The sequence below is a fragment of the Penicillium griseofulvum genome (assembly GCF_001561935.1).
Source record: "Penicillium griseofulvum strain PG3 chromosome Unknown contig_11, whole genome shotgun sequence".
Taxonomy (NCBI): Eukaryota; Fungi; Ascomycota; class Eurotiomycetes; order Eurotiales; family Aspergillaceae; genus Penicillium; species Penicillium griseofulvum.
This window is the reverse complement of record NW_024467432.1, coordinates 426,903-439,894: the sequence shown is the minus strand read 5'-3', so window position 1 is coordinate 439,894 and position 12,992 is coordinate 426,903. Positions and strand designations below refer to the sequence as shown.

General features: G+C 52.4%; 6 protein-coding genes across 6 annotated transcripts; 2 read left to right on the top strand and 4 right to left on the bottom strand.

The window, feature by feature from the left end:
- Nucleotides 1-25: 25 nt before the first annotated feature.
- PGRI_086850 (Peptidyl-tRNA hydrolase) lies at nt 26-703 on the bottom strand (the record flags this gene model as incomplete). The annotated part of the gene is made up of 1 exon (XM_040796399.1): nt 26-703. The coding sequence occupies one exon, from the start codon at nt 701-703 to the stop codon at nt 26-28; it is 678 nt and encodes a 225-aa protein (XP_040650937.1).
- Nucleotides 704-1,425: 722 nt separating this feature from the next.
- On the bottom strand, nt 1,426-2,721 carry PGRI_086840 (rRNA-binding ribosome biosynthesis protein RPF1; the record flags this gene model as incomplete). Its single annotated transcript, XM_040796398.1, has 1 exon — nt 1,426-2,721. The coding sequence occupies one exon, from the start codon at nt 2,719-2,721 to the stop codon at nt 1,426-1,428; it is 1,296 nt and encodes a 431-aa protein (XP_040650936.1).
- Nucleotides 2,722-3,101: 380 nt separating this feature from the next.
- PGRI_086830 (glycine--tRNA ligase) lies at nt 3,102-5,134 on the top strand (the record flags this gene model as incomplete). Its single annotated transcript, XM_040796397.1, has 2 exons — nt 3,102-4,688; nt 4,748-5,134. The coding sequence occupies 2 exons, from the start codon at nt 3,102-3,104 to the stop codon at nt 5,132-5,134; spliced, it is 1,974 nt and encodes a 657-aa protein (XP_040650935.1).
- A 218-nt stretch (nt 5,135-5,352) lies between these two features.
- On the top strand, nt 5,353-7,432 carry PGRI_086820 (uncharacterized protein; the record flags this gene model as incomplete). The annotated part of the gene is made up of 2 exons (XM_040796396.1): nt 5,353-5,475; nt 5,555-7,432. 2 exons carry the CDS (start codon nt 5,353-5,355, stop codon nt 7,430-7,432), a joined length of 2,001 nt encoding a protein of 666 aa, XP_040650934.1.
- A 781-nt stretch (nt 7,433-8,213) lies between these two features.
- On the bottom strand, nt 8,214-10,790 carry PGRI_086810 (serine/threonine protein kinase CLA4; the record flags this gene model as incomplete). Its single annotated transcript, XM_040796395.1, has 2 exons — nt 8,214-8,723; nt 8,781-10,790. The coding sequence occupies 2 exons, from the start codon at nt 10,788-10,790 to the stop codon at nt 8,214-8,216; spliced, it is 2,520 nt and encodes an 839-aa protein (XP_040650933.1).
- Nucleotides 10,791-11,417: 627 nt separating this feature from the next.
- Nucleotides 11,418-12,819, bottom strand: PGRI_086800 (NADH kinase POS5; the record flags this gene model as incomplete). The annotated part of the gene is made up of 3 exons (XM_040796394.1): nt 11,418-12,468; nt 12,522-12,636; nt 12,693-12,819. 3 exons carry the CDS (start codon nt 12,817-12,819, stop codon nt 11,418-11,420), a joined length of 1,293 nt encoding a protein of 430 aa, XP_040650932.1.
- Between the last annotated feature and the right edge of the window lie 173 nt (nt 12,820-12,992).

Below are 12,992 nucleotides of genomic sequence, written 5' to 3'. Positions count from 1 at the left end.
TATACACATCACCAAAGATCAAACATCAGACCTTCCCCGCAGGCCTAAAAAGCTCATCCCGAATAGCAACAACAACAGGCATCGCCGCAGCATGATAAGCCTTAAGCTCACTATCACTAACAGTCTTCAGCACATAATCAGAAACAGCTTTCGTATCATGTGACGTCGGCCGTCCAATCCCAAGACCAATACGCAAGATCGAAAGATCCGCCAACGGCCCCGAAACACCCTTCGCACCAGACGACCGCGGATACAATCCCTTCTTCCGCAATGTCTCACAGATACTGATCAGACCGCGATGACCTCGCAAACTAAACGATTCAGGCCCGCCGCGTATAACCCGTACCTTGCCTTGAGCAATGGACAGTTCGTCGTGGAGAATGATGAGTGTGGTTGGGTATGTAGTTGTTTGCGGGAGGTTTGTTGAGGAACGGGCTGCGGTAACATTGGCGATTCTTTCGAGTCGGTTTGCCCGCTCGCTTGCCCATTGTTCTAAGCGCCGTACGAGTTTCGGGCCTGATTCGTTCATGTATGCGGGGCTTTGCCAGGTTTCGTGGTATAGGCCTGTGTTTGGCATTGTGGTTTCTAGGAGCGGTTTTAGGGCGTCCAGCAACAGGTGGCCTGCGCTGTGGCGGGTTTTTTGGTACGGGGCTGGATTGCCTATTGAGGCTATGAAGAGGAGACGCCGGGGGATGATGTCCATATTTGCGGTTGGGTGTAGGATGTACAGGGTTGTTTATTGTATATGGTAAATATTCTTTTTTTTTGTTCAGGTACGGAGATCGTCTCGTGACTTGACTGATATCGGGGATAAGGAAATGATTATCTCCGTCTTTATACTCTGATGTTGGTGATTTTAATGATTTCCTTTTTCTATTTTACTCTTATATTGCAGAGGAGTAAACATTGTATTCGAATAATTGCACAGGCATATTGATGTTGGATTGCAAACACCTCAAACCCTAACAAATTCTAGTCAACAAGAGTCACAGCAAAGTCTGCGCCATTATCGTAGATTTATATGGGTAAAAATAGTCCGATTGCTCTTAAGAGTACCTTAGACTATTTCTTGCAGTGAGCGAATGTAGTGCAGTAACTATGGTTGACGTAGTTTTTCTAGTATACCTTGATTCATCTGTTCTTGATACTTTTTGATTTACTTGAGTGAATTAGAAAGGATGCACCGCCACATTATGTGAGTATGTTTTGGAAGGGAATAGATGAAGCCGATGAATGTCTTTGTATAATTAACCAATCCAGGAGCCGTCATGGCCTCTATGGCTTGTAGAGTACCTATGTATAAATGTCCATGGAGGTTTGTAGGATACGTGAATTTTGTCCATTGCAATGAAACCAGACAAGCTTTTGGATATAACTCCCCTTGAACCCCATGCAAAACCAAGAAAAAATAATATAAAGAGACATTTACAGTTGGAACAGAGTTCTCGTCTTTTCCATTCCACCCTTCCATTCCCACTCCTGGCCACTGGCACGCTGGATGCCCTTATCAACACGACGCAGCTTCAAAGTAAAGCGAGGTCCCAGTTCCTGTAGACCGGTGCGGATACCCTCAACACCGGCGATTTCCTTGCCGTCAGCACCAACGACAGCCTTCTCAGTCTCGCGCTTCTCACGGAAGACATAGCGATGACGACGAACGAAGATATAATCACGCTGATTGTGCAAAGTGACGACCTGTCGGCCCTCGAAGTCAGGTTGAGGGGGGAAGAGTGAGCGGAACAGATGAGCAGTCAGAAGACCAAGAGGGGTACGGAAGTTGTTGAGGATCAGCTCAGGCCAGTGCTCGGTGGCTTTGCCGTGTCCTGGAAGGCGCTTTCCGTCGATCCAGTTGCTGATGGTGAAGTGGAAAGTTGGGCCGACTGGCAAATGCACCATCGTTAGCCCAGAGGGCTTCTTCTGGTCCTCATTCAACACGACGACCGTCGTGAAATTACGGTTTGCAGCGAATTTGGAAATCTCGCGGATGGAGAATTTGTGCGAGTACCGGTGTGCATTACGCCGGATGTACACACTGTTCGGGAAGATCTCGGTCAGTGTCTCGGCTTGGGCGTGGAGTGTAGAGTTGAGGCCGGTAGTGATAAGGATTTTCGGGGTGGGAGGGGGTCCCTCGGTGAAGAGTGTAGGGAATTTGGCGGCCAATGCTTCAGGAGCGAGGCTGAGGTTTGTGCTGCGTGTGGACTGGGAGGGACTTGTGGCACGCTCCGTCGCAGTCGGGAGAGCGGCCTTCTTCCGGCCACGGCTGGCGTTTTCGTCTCCGTCCTTTTCCTCATCTTCATCCTCATCTTCGCTGTTGTCTGACTCGAGCATACTGTCGACTGACTCGTTGTCAGACTCCGGAGCCTCACTATCATCCTCACCCTCTTCCAATGGCCGATTGAGCTCGTCGTCTTCTTCTTTCTTGGCGCGCTTGATGCGCTCAACGTCAACGCTCAATCCCAGACCAGTTTCGTCGGTATCATTGTCGGGTTCGTTCCAGACACGTTTCCGCTCGAGGGTCAGAGGAATGTTGCGGCGAAGTCGTTCTTCCTTCAACTGGGGGTTCTTCTGTTCTTCCTTCTTGAAAGCGTAGCGCTCCTCTCGGCGCGCAGCATCTTTGGCTCTCTTGCGCTTAACATGGTTCATCTTCCGGCGGATCTTGTTGCCGGTTTTAATATCACCCATAACGCCCGGAGGCGGTCCTGATCGACCAACGGGACCCATTTTTGAAAGCTGAGAGGGTAGGGTGCTGCTGTTGAAGGTCAATGGAAAATGTAAAGATCGCCGAGAAATAAATTATCTCGGACAATCGTTTCCCCGGAGCGCCAATCTGCGATTCGACCTTGTGACTTGGAGACCTCCTTTTTATAAGGAAAATAAATAAAAAAGAAATAGAAAAAGAGAGAACCAATTGGTTGCTCTCTAGCGTACTATACCCCCCTGTCCTTTATCCTCTCGGTGGTGTCTGAGGGGCTGCATAGTGGATGACTCAATTGCCGCGTCTGCGATTTCCCCCCCGCTCTTTTCTTTCCCCTCCGTCTTTCTTTCGGAATCAGTTTAGGACCTACACCTCTCCCCCGAAGACCTCGAAACGAAACGCCAAGATGGCCACCGTCAACACCAAGACTGGCCAGTCCATTGACCGGACGGTGCTGGACTCCATGCTCCGCCGCCGCATGTTCTACACCCCCTCCTTCGAAATTTATGGTGGTGTCTCTGGTCTTTATGACTATGGCCCACCGGGAACCGCCCTGATCGCCAACATGACCGACTTGTGGCGCAAGCACTTCGTGCTCGAGGAGGACATGCTCGAGGTCGATACCACCATGTTGACCCCCCACGAGATCCTCAAGACCAGTGGGCACGTCGACAAGTTTGCCGACTGGATGTGCAAGGACCCTAAGACTGGCGAGATCTTCCGTGCCGACCACTTGGTTGAGGAAGTGCTCGAGGCCCGCCTCAAGGGAGACAAGCAGGCCCGTGGTCAGACAGTTGTGGTGGATGAGGAGAAGGAGGCCAAGAAGAAGAGAAAGGCCAAGGGCACTGAGGCTAAGAAGCTGGATGATGCCCTTGTCAAGGAGTACGAGGAGACCCTCGCACAGATTGACAACTACGGTGGCCCCGAGTTAGAGCAGCTCATCAAGAAGCATGACATTCGCAATCCCGTCACCGGCGGCGAGGTGCTGCCTCCGGTCTCCTTCAACCTCATGTTCCAGACCTCTATTGGCCCCAGCGCCAACATGCCTGGATACCTGCGTCCCGAGACCGCCCAGGGTCAATTCTTGAACTTCGCTAAGCTTCTGGAGTTCAACCAGCAGTCGATGCCGTTCGCCTCTGCCTCCATTGGCAAGTCATTCCGTAACGAGATTTCCCCACGTGCGGGTCTCCTGCGTGTGCGCGAGTTCCTTATGGCCGAGATTGAGCACTACGTTGACCCAGAGGGCGGCAAGAAGCACGCTCGCTTCGATGAGGTCAAGGATACTGAGCTGTCCTTGCTCGACCGCAACGTGCAGCTGTCCGGAAGCACCAAGCTGACCAAGATGACCATCGGCAAGGCCGTTGAGACCGGACTGGTCGATAACGAGACCCTGGGCTACTTCTTGGCTCGCATTCAGTCCTTCCTGTTGAAGCTGGGTGTTGACCCCGCCAAGCTGCGCTTCCGTCAGCACATGGCCAATGAGATGGCTCACTACGCTACTGACTGCTGGGATGCCGAGTTGCAGACCAGCTACGGCTGGATCGAGTGTGTCGGCTGTGCTGACCGCTCCGCCTACGATCTGACTGTCCACAAGGAAAAGACCGGTGCCCCTCTCGTGGTGCGCCAGGCCCGTACTGAGCCTCTGCGTATTGAGGAGTACCAGATTGACCTCGAGAAGAAGAAGTTTGGTCCCCGATTCAAGAAGGACGCCAAGACTGTCGAGGCAGCTATCGAAGCTCTGTCCCAGGAGCTGCGCGAAAAGCTGTCTCTTGACCTCGAGAAGGATGGCAAGATTGAGGTCGATGTTGAGGGTGTTGGATCTGGCAAGGTCGAGATCGAGAAGGACTTGATCAAGATTGAGAAGCGTACTCGTGTTGAGAACGTCCGCGAGTACACTCCCAACGTGATTGAACCTTCCTTCGGTATTGGACGTATTCTGTACAGTATGATTGAGCACTCCTACTGGTCCCGCGCCGGTGATGAGACTCGTGGTGTAAGTCTTCCCTTTTGTGATTTTTTGCCGTGAGCGCTGGTACTGACGATACTCTTTAGGTCCTTTCTTTCCCTCCTGCTGTTGCCCCCACAAAGGTCTTGCTGGTTCCCCTCTCCACGCACGCCTCCTTCAAGCCTCTGACCCAGCGTCTGACTTCGAAGCTGCGCAAGGCTGGTGTCTCCAACCGTGTCGATGACTCTTCCGCGAGTATCGGCAAGCGTTACTCCCGTAACGACGAGTTGGGCACACCCTTCGGTATTACTGTGGATTTCCAGTCCGTTCAGGACAACACTTTCACCCTGCGTGACCGTGATACCACCAAACAGGTCCGTGCTAGCGAGGACGAGATCCTTCAGGCTGTCAATTCGCTTGTTGAGGGTGACGAGACATGGGAGGATATCCGCAAGCGCCTGCCCGAGTTCACTTCCCAGGAAATCGAGGCTTAGAATGCGCAGACTGCATTATAAAATACTATTCACTTTTTTTTCTCCTTTCTTATTTCTTCACATATCGACTAAAATACAACAAGTTCAATTGTAGATCTATATAATATAGTTTTCATCACGCTAACCAGGCGCGGCATGCCCAGCCCAGATCGGGCCAAGCCAAGAATCCGGGGCACCTCCGTCATCTGTCCTCTTTCCACCCTACTTTGTCAACCACAATGGCACCCACAGTACACTCTGCCAAATTGACACTCTCGTGTCCGCTCTTCGCTGCGGACTTTGACCCACGCGACAACGGTCGACTCTTAGTTGGTGGCGGAGGCGGCGAGGGGCGTAGCGGAGTTGGCAACAAAATCGCAAGTGGCACCATTTCGAGACTCCCTTTTGACGTGAAAATGCTAATTGTTGTTCTCTATATAGTCTCTGCTCGACACCTCATGCCGCAACGAGATTACTGAGGCTGTTGAATTGAACCTATCGCGCGATGAAGACTCGGTAACGTCGCTGGCTGCGGCCCCGCTGGCTGGCGACGAGGCAGGCTCACTTGTTGCTCTTGCCGGTATAAATAGCTCCGTGGAACAACAGAAAAAGAATAACAATCAACATCTTCGCGCGTTCCGGTTTGAGGTGCCGCAAAAGACCACCGCCGAAGATAGCGGGAAGGCGAAAAAGGACACCAAGTCCGAGGAAGAGGTTATTCCCGGAAAGGCTAGAGCTTTATCACAAGCATCACTCTTCCGAACGAAGAATGGTTCAGGCTCCTCAGATACATATCAGCGAGTGACAAGACTCTCGCCGTGGCCGAAAGGGAAGGATGGCAATGCGAAACACACTCGAATCGGAGCTGTTGCGACTGGACTAGCACCATCCGGTGAGATTGTGTTCTTCCGCGCAACAGAGACGCCCAGCGAGAAGGATGTAATTGGGCGCATCCAATTAGGCGGTAATGAAGAGGCCGAGGATTTGGACTTTGTTAGCCTCGAACACGACTTGGAAAAGACCGACGATGCGCACGGCCAGTTCCTTGTGGCATACACCAACGGCGCAGACGTCATGGCTGGCGAGATCTCGTCCTCTAGCCGCTCCAACAGCTCCCCCGACGTCCACTCCGTTTATACCATTCCTCTGCCCGCTAGCGGGGTCCGCACGGCACGTCCCAAGGTCCGCGCGCTGCGATTCCTCTCGCCCAAGACCCTGCTCCTCCTCCAAAACGCCCCAAACCGTGGTGGTAGTGAACTCGTCCTCATTCAACTCCCCAGCACCAAATCAAGCAAGTCCAAAATTCTACGACGTCGCAAGCTCCCTCGAACTGTGAAGATCGGCCTAGGGCTTGATATTTGCCAGCTCGGAACAAACCCGCAAGGCCAACAACAAACCGTCATCGCAGTTAGCGGCAGCGACAACTCCATCCCTCTATTCACCCTCGAATACGGACCAAACCGCGGCTACAGCAACTTCCGTCCCTACACAACCCTCCGCGATGTGCACCCCTTCTCAATGACAAAACTCACCTTCTCAACCTTCATCGCGCCCGCGCACCCTGTAACCCCAGACGTCGGCCCGCAGAACATAAAGCTTGCCTCTGTCAGCATGGGCAACACAGTCGTTGTGCACACATTCCCACTATCCCCCTTCCCAACCTCCTCCCGCACCCCACGCTACGTCCTCGTCACCCCAGGCCCCGCCGAGATCTGGGAACTAGTCTACAGCATCATCATCCTACTATTCTCCATATCGGCAATCTGTCTGGCAATGCTCGCCTTCTCCGAGATCCGTGGCGGAACCCCGCCTATCCTCGGCGCCACAGAATGGCTCCCAGACAGCATCCGCGGAGCTATCGCACGGGAATACGTTCTCCCCCCACGGGATAAGCTAACGTATTTCGATACACTTCTCGTGCCGCGTGGAAGCGATACCGATATCCCAGTGGCGACCATTGTCCCCACAGACTCGCAGATCGAATCCCTCCGCGAAATCCTGGACCGCGTACACCGTGCCGGCGCCGCGCCAGCTGATCTGGAACCCGTTGCGCCGCAGTCCCTCTCTGTTATCGTGCGATGCGGCGCAGGACATGATGCTGAGCAGAGCGTGATTATCGAGACTGCTGCGGCTGCGTCTGAGGAAGAGAAGTTGAAGGCTTGGAAGGATCTTTCTACGTCTGAGCAGAGTGTTTGGAAACAGAGGCTAGTTGATGCGGGACGTTGGACGGTTTCTGAGGGAGAGAGTGTCCTTATTGGAGTTTTGTTTGGTGAGGCTTGTGGGGGTTTGGGGAGGGCTGTGAGGAATGAGTTGCCTTGATTTTCTTTTTCATGTATGAATTGCTATACGTTAGTTTTACGCTTGTCGATGATATATTAGATTCTATTTGATGTTTGTGTTACTCTTGCTATACGAAGAATATAAGATAAAGGACATGGAAAATGGCATCGTAGTTGTGTCTTCAACATGACCCCTACTGGGCGTTCAGATTCTCCTGAGCCCTATATCGCGAAGGCCAGCCGCACAAGAAGCCAACTATTCCAACTGTATAGATTCGAGCCAAGGTTATTGGCTACGGGATTGACCTTGTAAGGTTGTATGAAGACATGTATTTGTTTTGATATCCATTTGGGTGACTGGCTGAGTACCCGAATACGGCACAAAGAGCTCAAGCATACACCTGCTATAGTGCACAGCCGATTCTTTTCGATAAAGAAATCGAGTCAAGTCACATCGGATTTTAAACTATTCTTCGCTTTTGTGCAAGGGCACATAATACAGTGCAATTTGCAGAATCGTGAACGTCATAGGGGGGGAACATGGTATGTGTTTTGTGCAAGCGTCGAAAAGTTGGACAGGGGGAAAAAGAAAAAACAAAGATCAAACGCCAGATTATCCACGCCCAGGGTTGTGTATGATACGTAATGAGAGCAGAGCGACAATGATATCTCCAGTGAAAGTGCAGTGAAGGAGACGGGAATAGAGCACACGGGAAGAGAGTATGTTCCTGTGAATGGATATGGGACATGGACATCTAAACGAAGACGCGTAAATAGGACCCAGATGTTGTGAAGAGTAGAACGGAGACCTCGGTTATTTATTAGCCAGTAGCCTTCTTCCAGCTAAGCAGCTCAGGCAGACTAGCCAGGCTGCATCCAGTTCGCAGGAATTCGTGAGCGAGGAGCTCGTCGGCGGAAGCACGGCTGCGGACATCGACACACAGGCAGACGCTCAAGAAAGCCTTAAGCTCCTTGCTGAGCTTCTCGGGCTTCTTGAGACGGGGGGTTCCGTTGGTGGCAATAAGGTAGAGGGCCTTCAAGGGCTCTTCGTTCAGGTAGGGAGGCTCTGACTCAATCATTTCGATGGCCATGATGCCCAGCGACCAGCAGTCGACCTTCGGGCCATACTCCTTCTGTTTGACGACCTCGGGTGCCATCCAGTAAGGGGTACCGACCATGGTGGCGCGCTTGCTCTTGTGTTCGGTCAGCCTGGCGCAGAAGCCGAAATCGGTGATCTTGACGTGGCCAACACGGTCGAGGAGGACGTTGTCACTCTTAATATCACGGTGGATGATGCTCTGGTTGTGCAGATGGGCCAGACCCTTACAAGTCTGTTGGTAAAACGTTAGTAATTGGATGAAAACAAACATTGGAGGGGGACAGCATACCTCGGCACAAATAGTTGCGATCTGACCTTCAGAAATTACAGGGTTATTGTCAATTACATCAGTCAAGGGGCCACCCTCCATGAATTCCATCACAACCCAGAGCTCATTGCTTGATTCCTGCAAGAACGAATCGAGGAAGTTGACGATATTCGGGTGGTGGCTGTCCTTCATAACAATAATCTCGTTGACGATCAACTCCTTGCGGGGCTGACTGCGCAGGTCCATCTGCTTGATGGCCACCTGGCAGCGTGGGCCATATGTCCGGTAAAGCTCGTGGGCGACACCTGATGGCGCGCTTTCCTTAACCCGTGCCACATACACGGATCCAGATGCACCCTGACCAATCTTGCGCTGCTTGCTGTAAGACTCGTTCGGGTTGTCCTTTGATACCACAGACCTCAGACGCTCCATGACCTCAGTCTCTGACATGGCTGACATGCGCACCTCCTTCTGGCGCGGCTGATCTGCCTTCTTGGTAAGAGCAGCTTCGGCTTGGCGAACGCCATCCGGGACATTCTGCTTGTTCCCGTTCTGCTTGTTGGCAATGTTCAGCGGCTTCACAGCTTGAACGGGGGCCGGCAGGCGTGTCGGAGGGGGTCCATTCTGTCCCTTGGAGCCGTTTTGCTGAGGGCGATGGGCCGAGCCAGGTGCCCGAGGGTCATTGGGAGGGTATCGGGAGCTTGGGGAGCCCTGTCGGTCATCAGTTCGGGGAGCACCCGGTGCTCGAGGCGCGCTTTGTCCGTAGGGACTCTGCGATGGTGGCGCCGGGGCAGGGCGCTGTGCGGTGAGCTGTCGAGGGTCTTGCTGGCGAGCAGCAGAGCCTGGAGCCTGAGGGGCCGGGCGGCTTGGTTGATAGCGGCTGTTCTGTGACGGCTCATCGCCGCTATATCCACCAAGCTCCTGTTGAGCCATAGTAGGGCGGCTCTTCGGGATGGATGCATTGTAAGCATCCTGCTCCTCCTTGTTGCGGCGTTCCTCCTCCACGCGGCGACGCTCTTGGTCGGCCAATTCCTTCATCCGTTCGACTTGCTGCTGGTGATCTGCTGCACGGTCCGACTGTCCGACTGAGGATGACGCCGAGCGCATAGAACCGTCAGATTGTTTCGACTGACCGCTATCAAGGCGCTGCATCGGTCCGGGTGGGGGTGGGCGTGGTGGTGCAATGGAACTACCAACACTACTACCATATGGCTTGGATTGACCATTGGGCGGGGAGTTTATTCCAGCGTAGTATTGCGGGTTCTGCTCGCGCATCTTGATATCTGAGTAGAATTCAAGAACCTCGATGACGGCCTGAGGGTTCTTCTTGTAGTCTTCCTTCGTGATAGCAGAGGAGGTCAAAAGCTTCTCCCACTCTGGAGGCAAACCTACAAAGGCGCCGGTATTGGGGTCAAAGCCGACATGAACACGGTGACTGAAGTTTGTCGGGTTACTGACACCGCCCATCCCAGGGCAGCGCTCGTAGATCTTGTCGATCCACTCATAGATTTCATCGTCGGATTTGACTTCGCAGGTGATGGTCTTGGTGGGTAGGTCACGGGCAAGGAGTGCCGCTTTGGAGCCCGCATCCTTAGGGTTGGCCAAGCGAGTGACCTCGAAGGCCATCTTGGAATCCTCGGAGCGAGCAACAGCGGTGACCGAGGACAAAGGGAAAGTAATCACTACCTTGCCAGAATCACTCTTCAAAAACTCAAGTCTATATTCGCGCAGAATCAAGTAACGTGTATTCCATGTTGCCAGGAACTTGTCCTCTTTGCAACGGACGGTGCCTTCTTTGATGACCGAGATTCCATTTTGGCCGGTATTACTCCGAGACATCCCCAGCGAAGGGCTGCTGGTATTGGGGAAAAGTGAGAGATTTGCAGACGATGAGCCTGGTGTGATCGGAGAGTCCAGGCTCATCTGACCGAAGGAGGTGGCCGTGTTGGTGGGTAGAGTCAACTTGGGAGGTCGGTCGGTAGGGGGCCGGGGAGCAGGCCCCGGATTCATGAACTGCTCCGGCGCATACATGTTGCTTTTTGGGGGGTGAGTAAAAGAATTATCACCAATTTCGATGCCAAAAGGTGCGGTCACATACTTTCCATAGGAAGTCATAGTTCAAGGGATTTCCAGACTGGCGCAGGGGGGGAGGGGAAGGATGTAAACGAATGCGCCGAGACCTCCTGAGGTTCTCGAGACGAGCAAACGTTACTAGACAGAAATCAGCGACTAAGATTCAGGGCAAAAATCCAAAGAACTAGTCACTATGTTCAAGATCGTTCGGAACACGAACTGCCCAAGACAAAGGGGATAGGGTCGTATCGAGGAAACCGAAGGAGGGGTAGAATGTACCTTTTTTTCTTCTTCTTTGGAATCAAGAGCGGTCCTCGCACTGCGAGGATGCTCGAGAATAAAACAACGCAATATCAGACGTTAAAAAAAAATATCAAATCAAAGTTGGGAGTTGTAAAAGGAAGAAAGAGAGAAAGGGGGTGTCTCCCCTGAGATAGAGTACTTTAGAAGTTCATCTACAGAAAACAAGTCTTGGCCAATCAGATTAGTCCATAGGGGATCCAGCCCAGCCCCATGTTGTACTTCGTATATCTCCAGGGCTTCTTATATTTCTTATTAGATTAAAAAAAAAAATAAGATGTTATATTATACCTCTCCAAATGGATGATTGAACTTCAATAATCCATTCAATCCACCAACCCATCCTTCATGAGCTTCACATCCCATACTTCTCCGCATCACACTAGGTACACCACCCTGCCACTCATTCTTCCCATGCCGCATCTCCTCATTCCAAACTCGGACCTCCATACCAACACCCATCCCTTGGCCTAAATGAACTCCGTCTAGACTGACTTCTAGTTCTCGTCCACGATTCTTTTCGCTTAGTCGCAGGGTGATCGGGGTACTGGAAGGAAGAACCAATGGTCGGAAGCTGAGGCTACGCGCGCAAATCGGCGTCAAAAGGATCGACGGGACTAGTGGATGCACAATACTACCTCCGCTACTTAGGCTGTAGGCTGTACTTCCAGTTGGCGTGGAAATTATGATTCCATCTGCCACAGCCTCCGTCAGGAACCGCCCACCCACAAACACATCTACCACAGCCAAGTGTGGTTCCTTGCCACGGTGGATGAGGAGCTCATTCATCACATACACCCCCTGGCCGTGGTCAGTCTTGGTTCGGATAGGTGTCGTTTCGGTTCCGTCGGCGCTAAACAGTCCCACTTTCAACCGATTGCGCATTAGAATACGAGCCCCGCGCGTAGAGCCCATAGATTTGCCCCGGACGGAGGACCACCCGGTCGGCCCCATCTCAATTTCTTGTTCGGTGAGTGCCGCACCGGGGGGTTCTTCTAACACAGGGGTACGATCCCCTGCCCCGGCTCCAGACATGTAGACTTCTCGGAAAGCCCGCTTAAACTCTGAGAACTTCCATTCACTCAAGAAGCCCAATGTGCCCATGCTGAAGGATAGAACAGGTGGAACATTTGAGCAGGTCGCAAAGACCGACGCTGCATGTAGGATCGTGCCATCGCCGCCCAGTGTCACCGTGAGATCGACTTTATCGTGAAGGGCGGTTGTTTTCTCGTCGAGAGAAACCGAGTAGACGGGAAAAGAGAGTGACGAGTGTACTTCGGCGGCGGTCTTTGACTCGAGAATCACCGCGATAGATGGATATGTAGAGGAAACATGACTCGTAGATGTCAGCCTGCCAAGTTGCTTCTCATGAACATGTCTCGATCTTACTTGACGAATTCAATCAAAGAATCAGTAACCGCCGGAGCGCAGTCTTTGCGCACCAGGAAGATATTTCGCGGCGGTGCTGGCCACTGGAGAGACAGGAGCTCTCCGTCACAAGATTCTAGGAGAACCCATTAGCCTTCGAACAAAACAAAAGACCGGTGCAACAGGTCACACCTTGGTATTTTGGTATTACGCGCTGAGACAAAGAGCCAATATCTTTGATCTCGTGACGTGGTCGAGACGTGGAAAAATGCTGGCGCAAGGCGAGGCGGGGACTCCTGCGGAGGATGGCGCATAGCATGTTGGAATGATCGAAGGCCTATCGACCCTGGTCATGTGTGTTAGCTAGTCTCAGGAGGATTCGAGTTTGGTTGAAGCTCACATCAACACGCCATCTTTCAGCCCAAGGAACTGCGGTGTAATGAACTGACACAACAGTTGAATTTATAGAGCAAGTCCCCCAAACAGCAATAT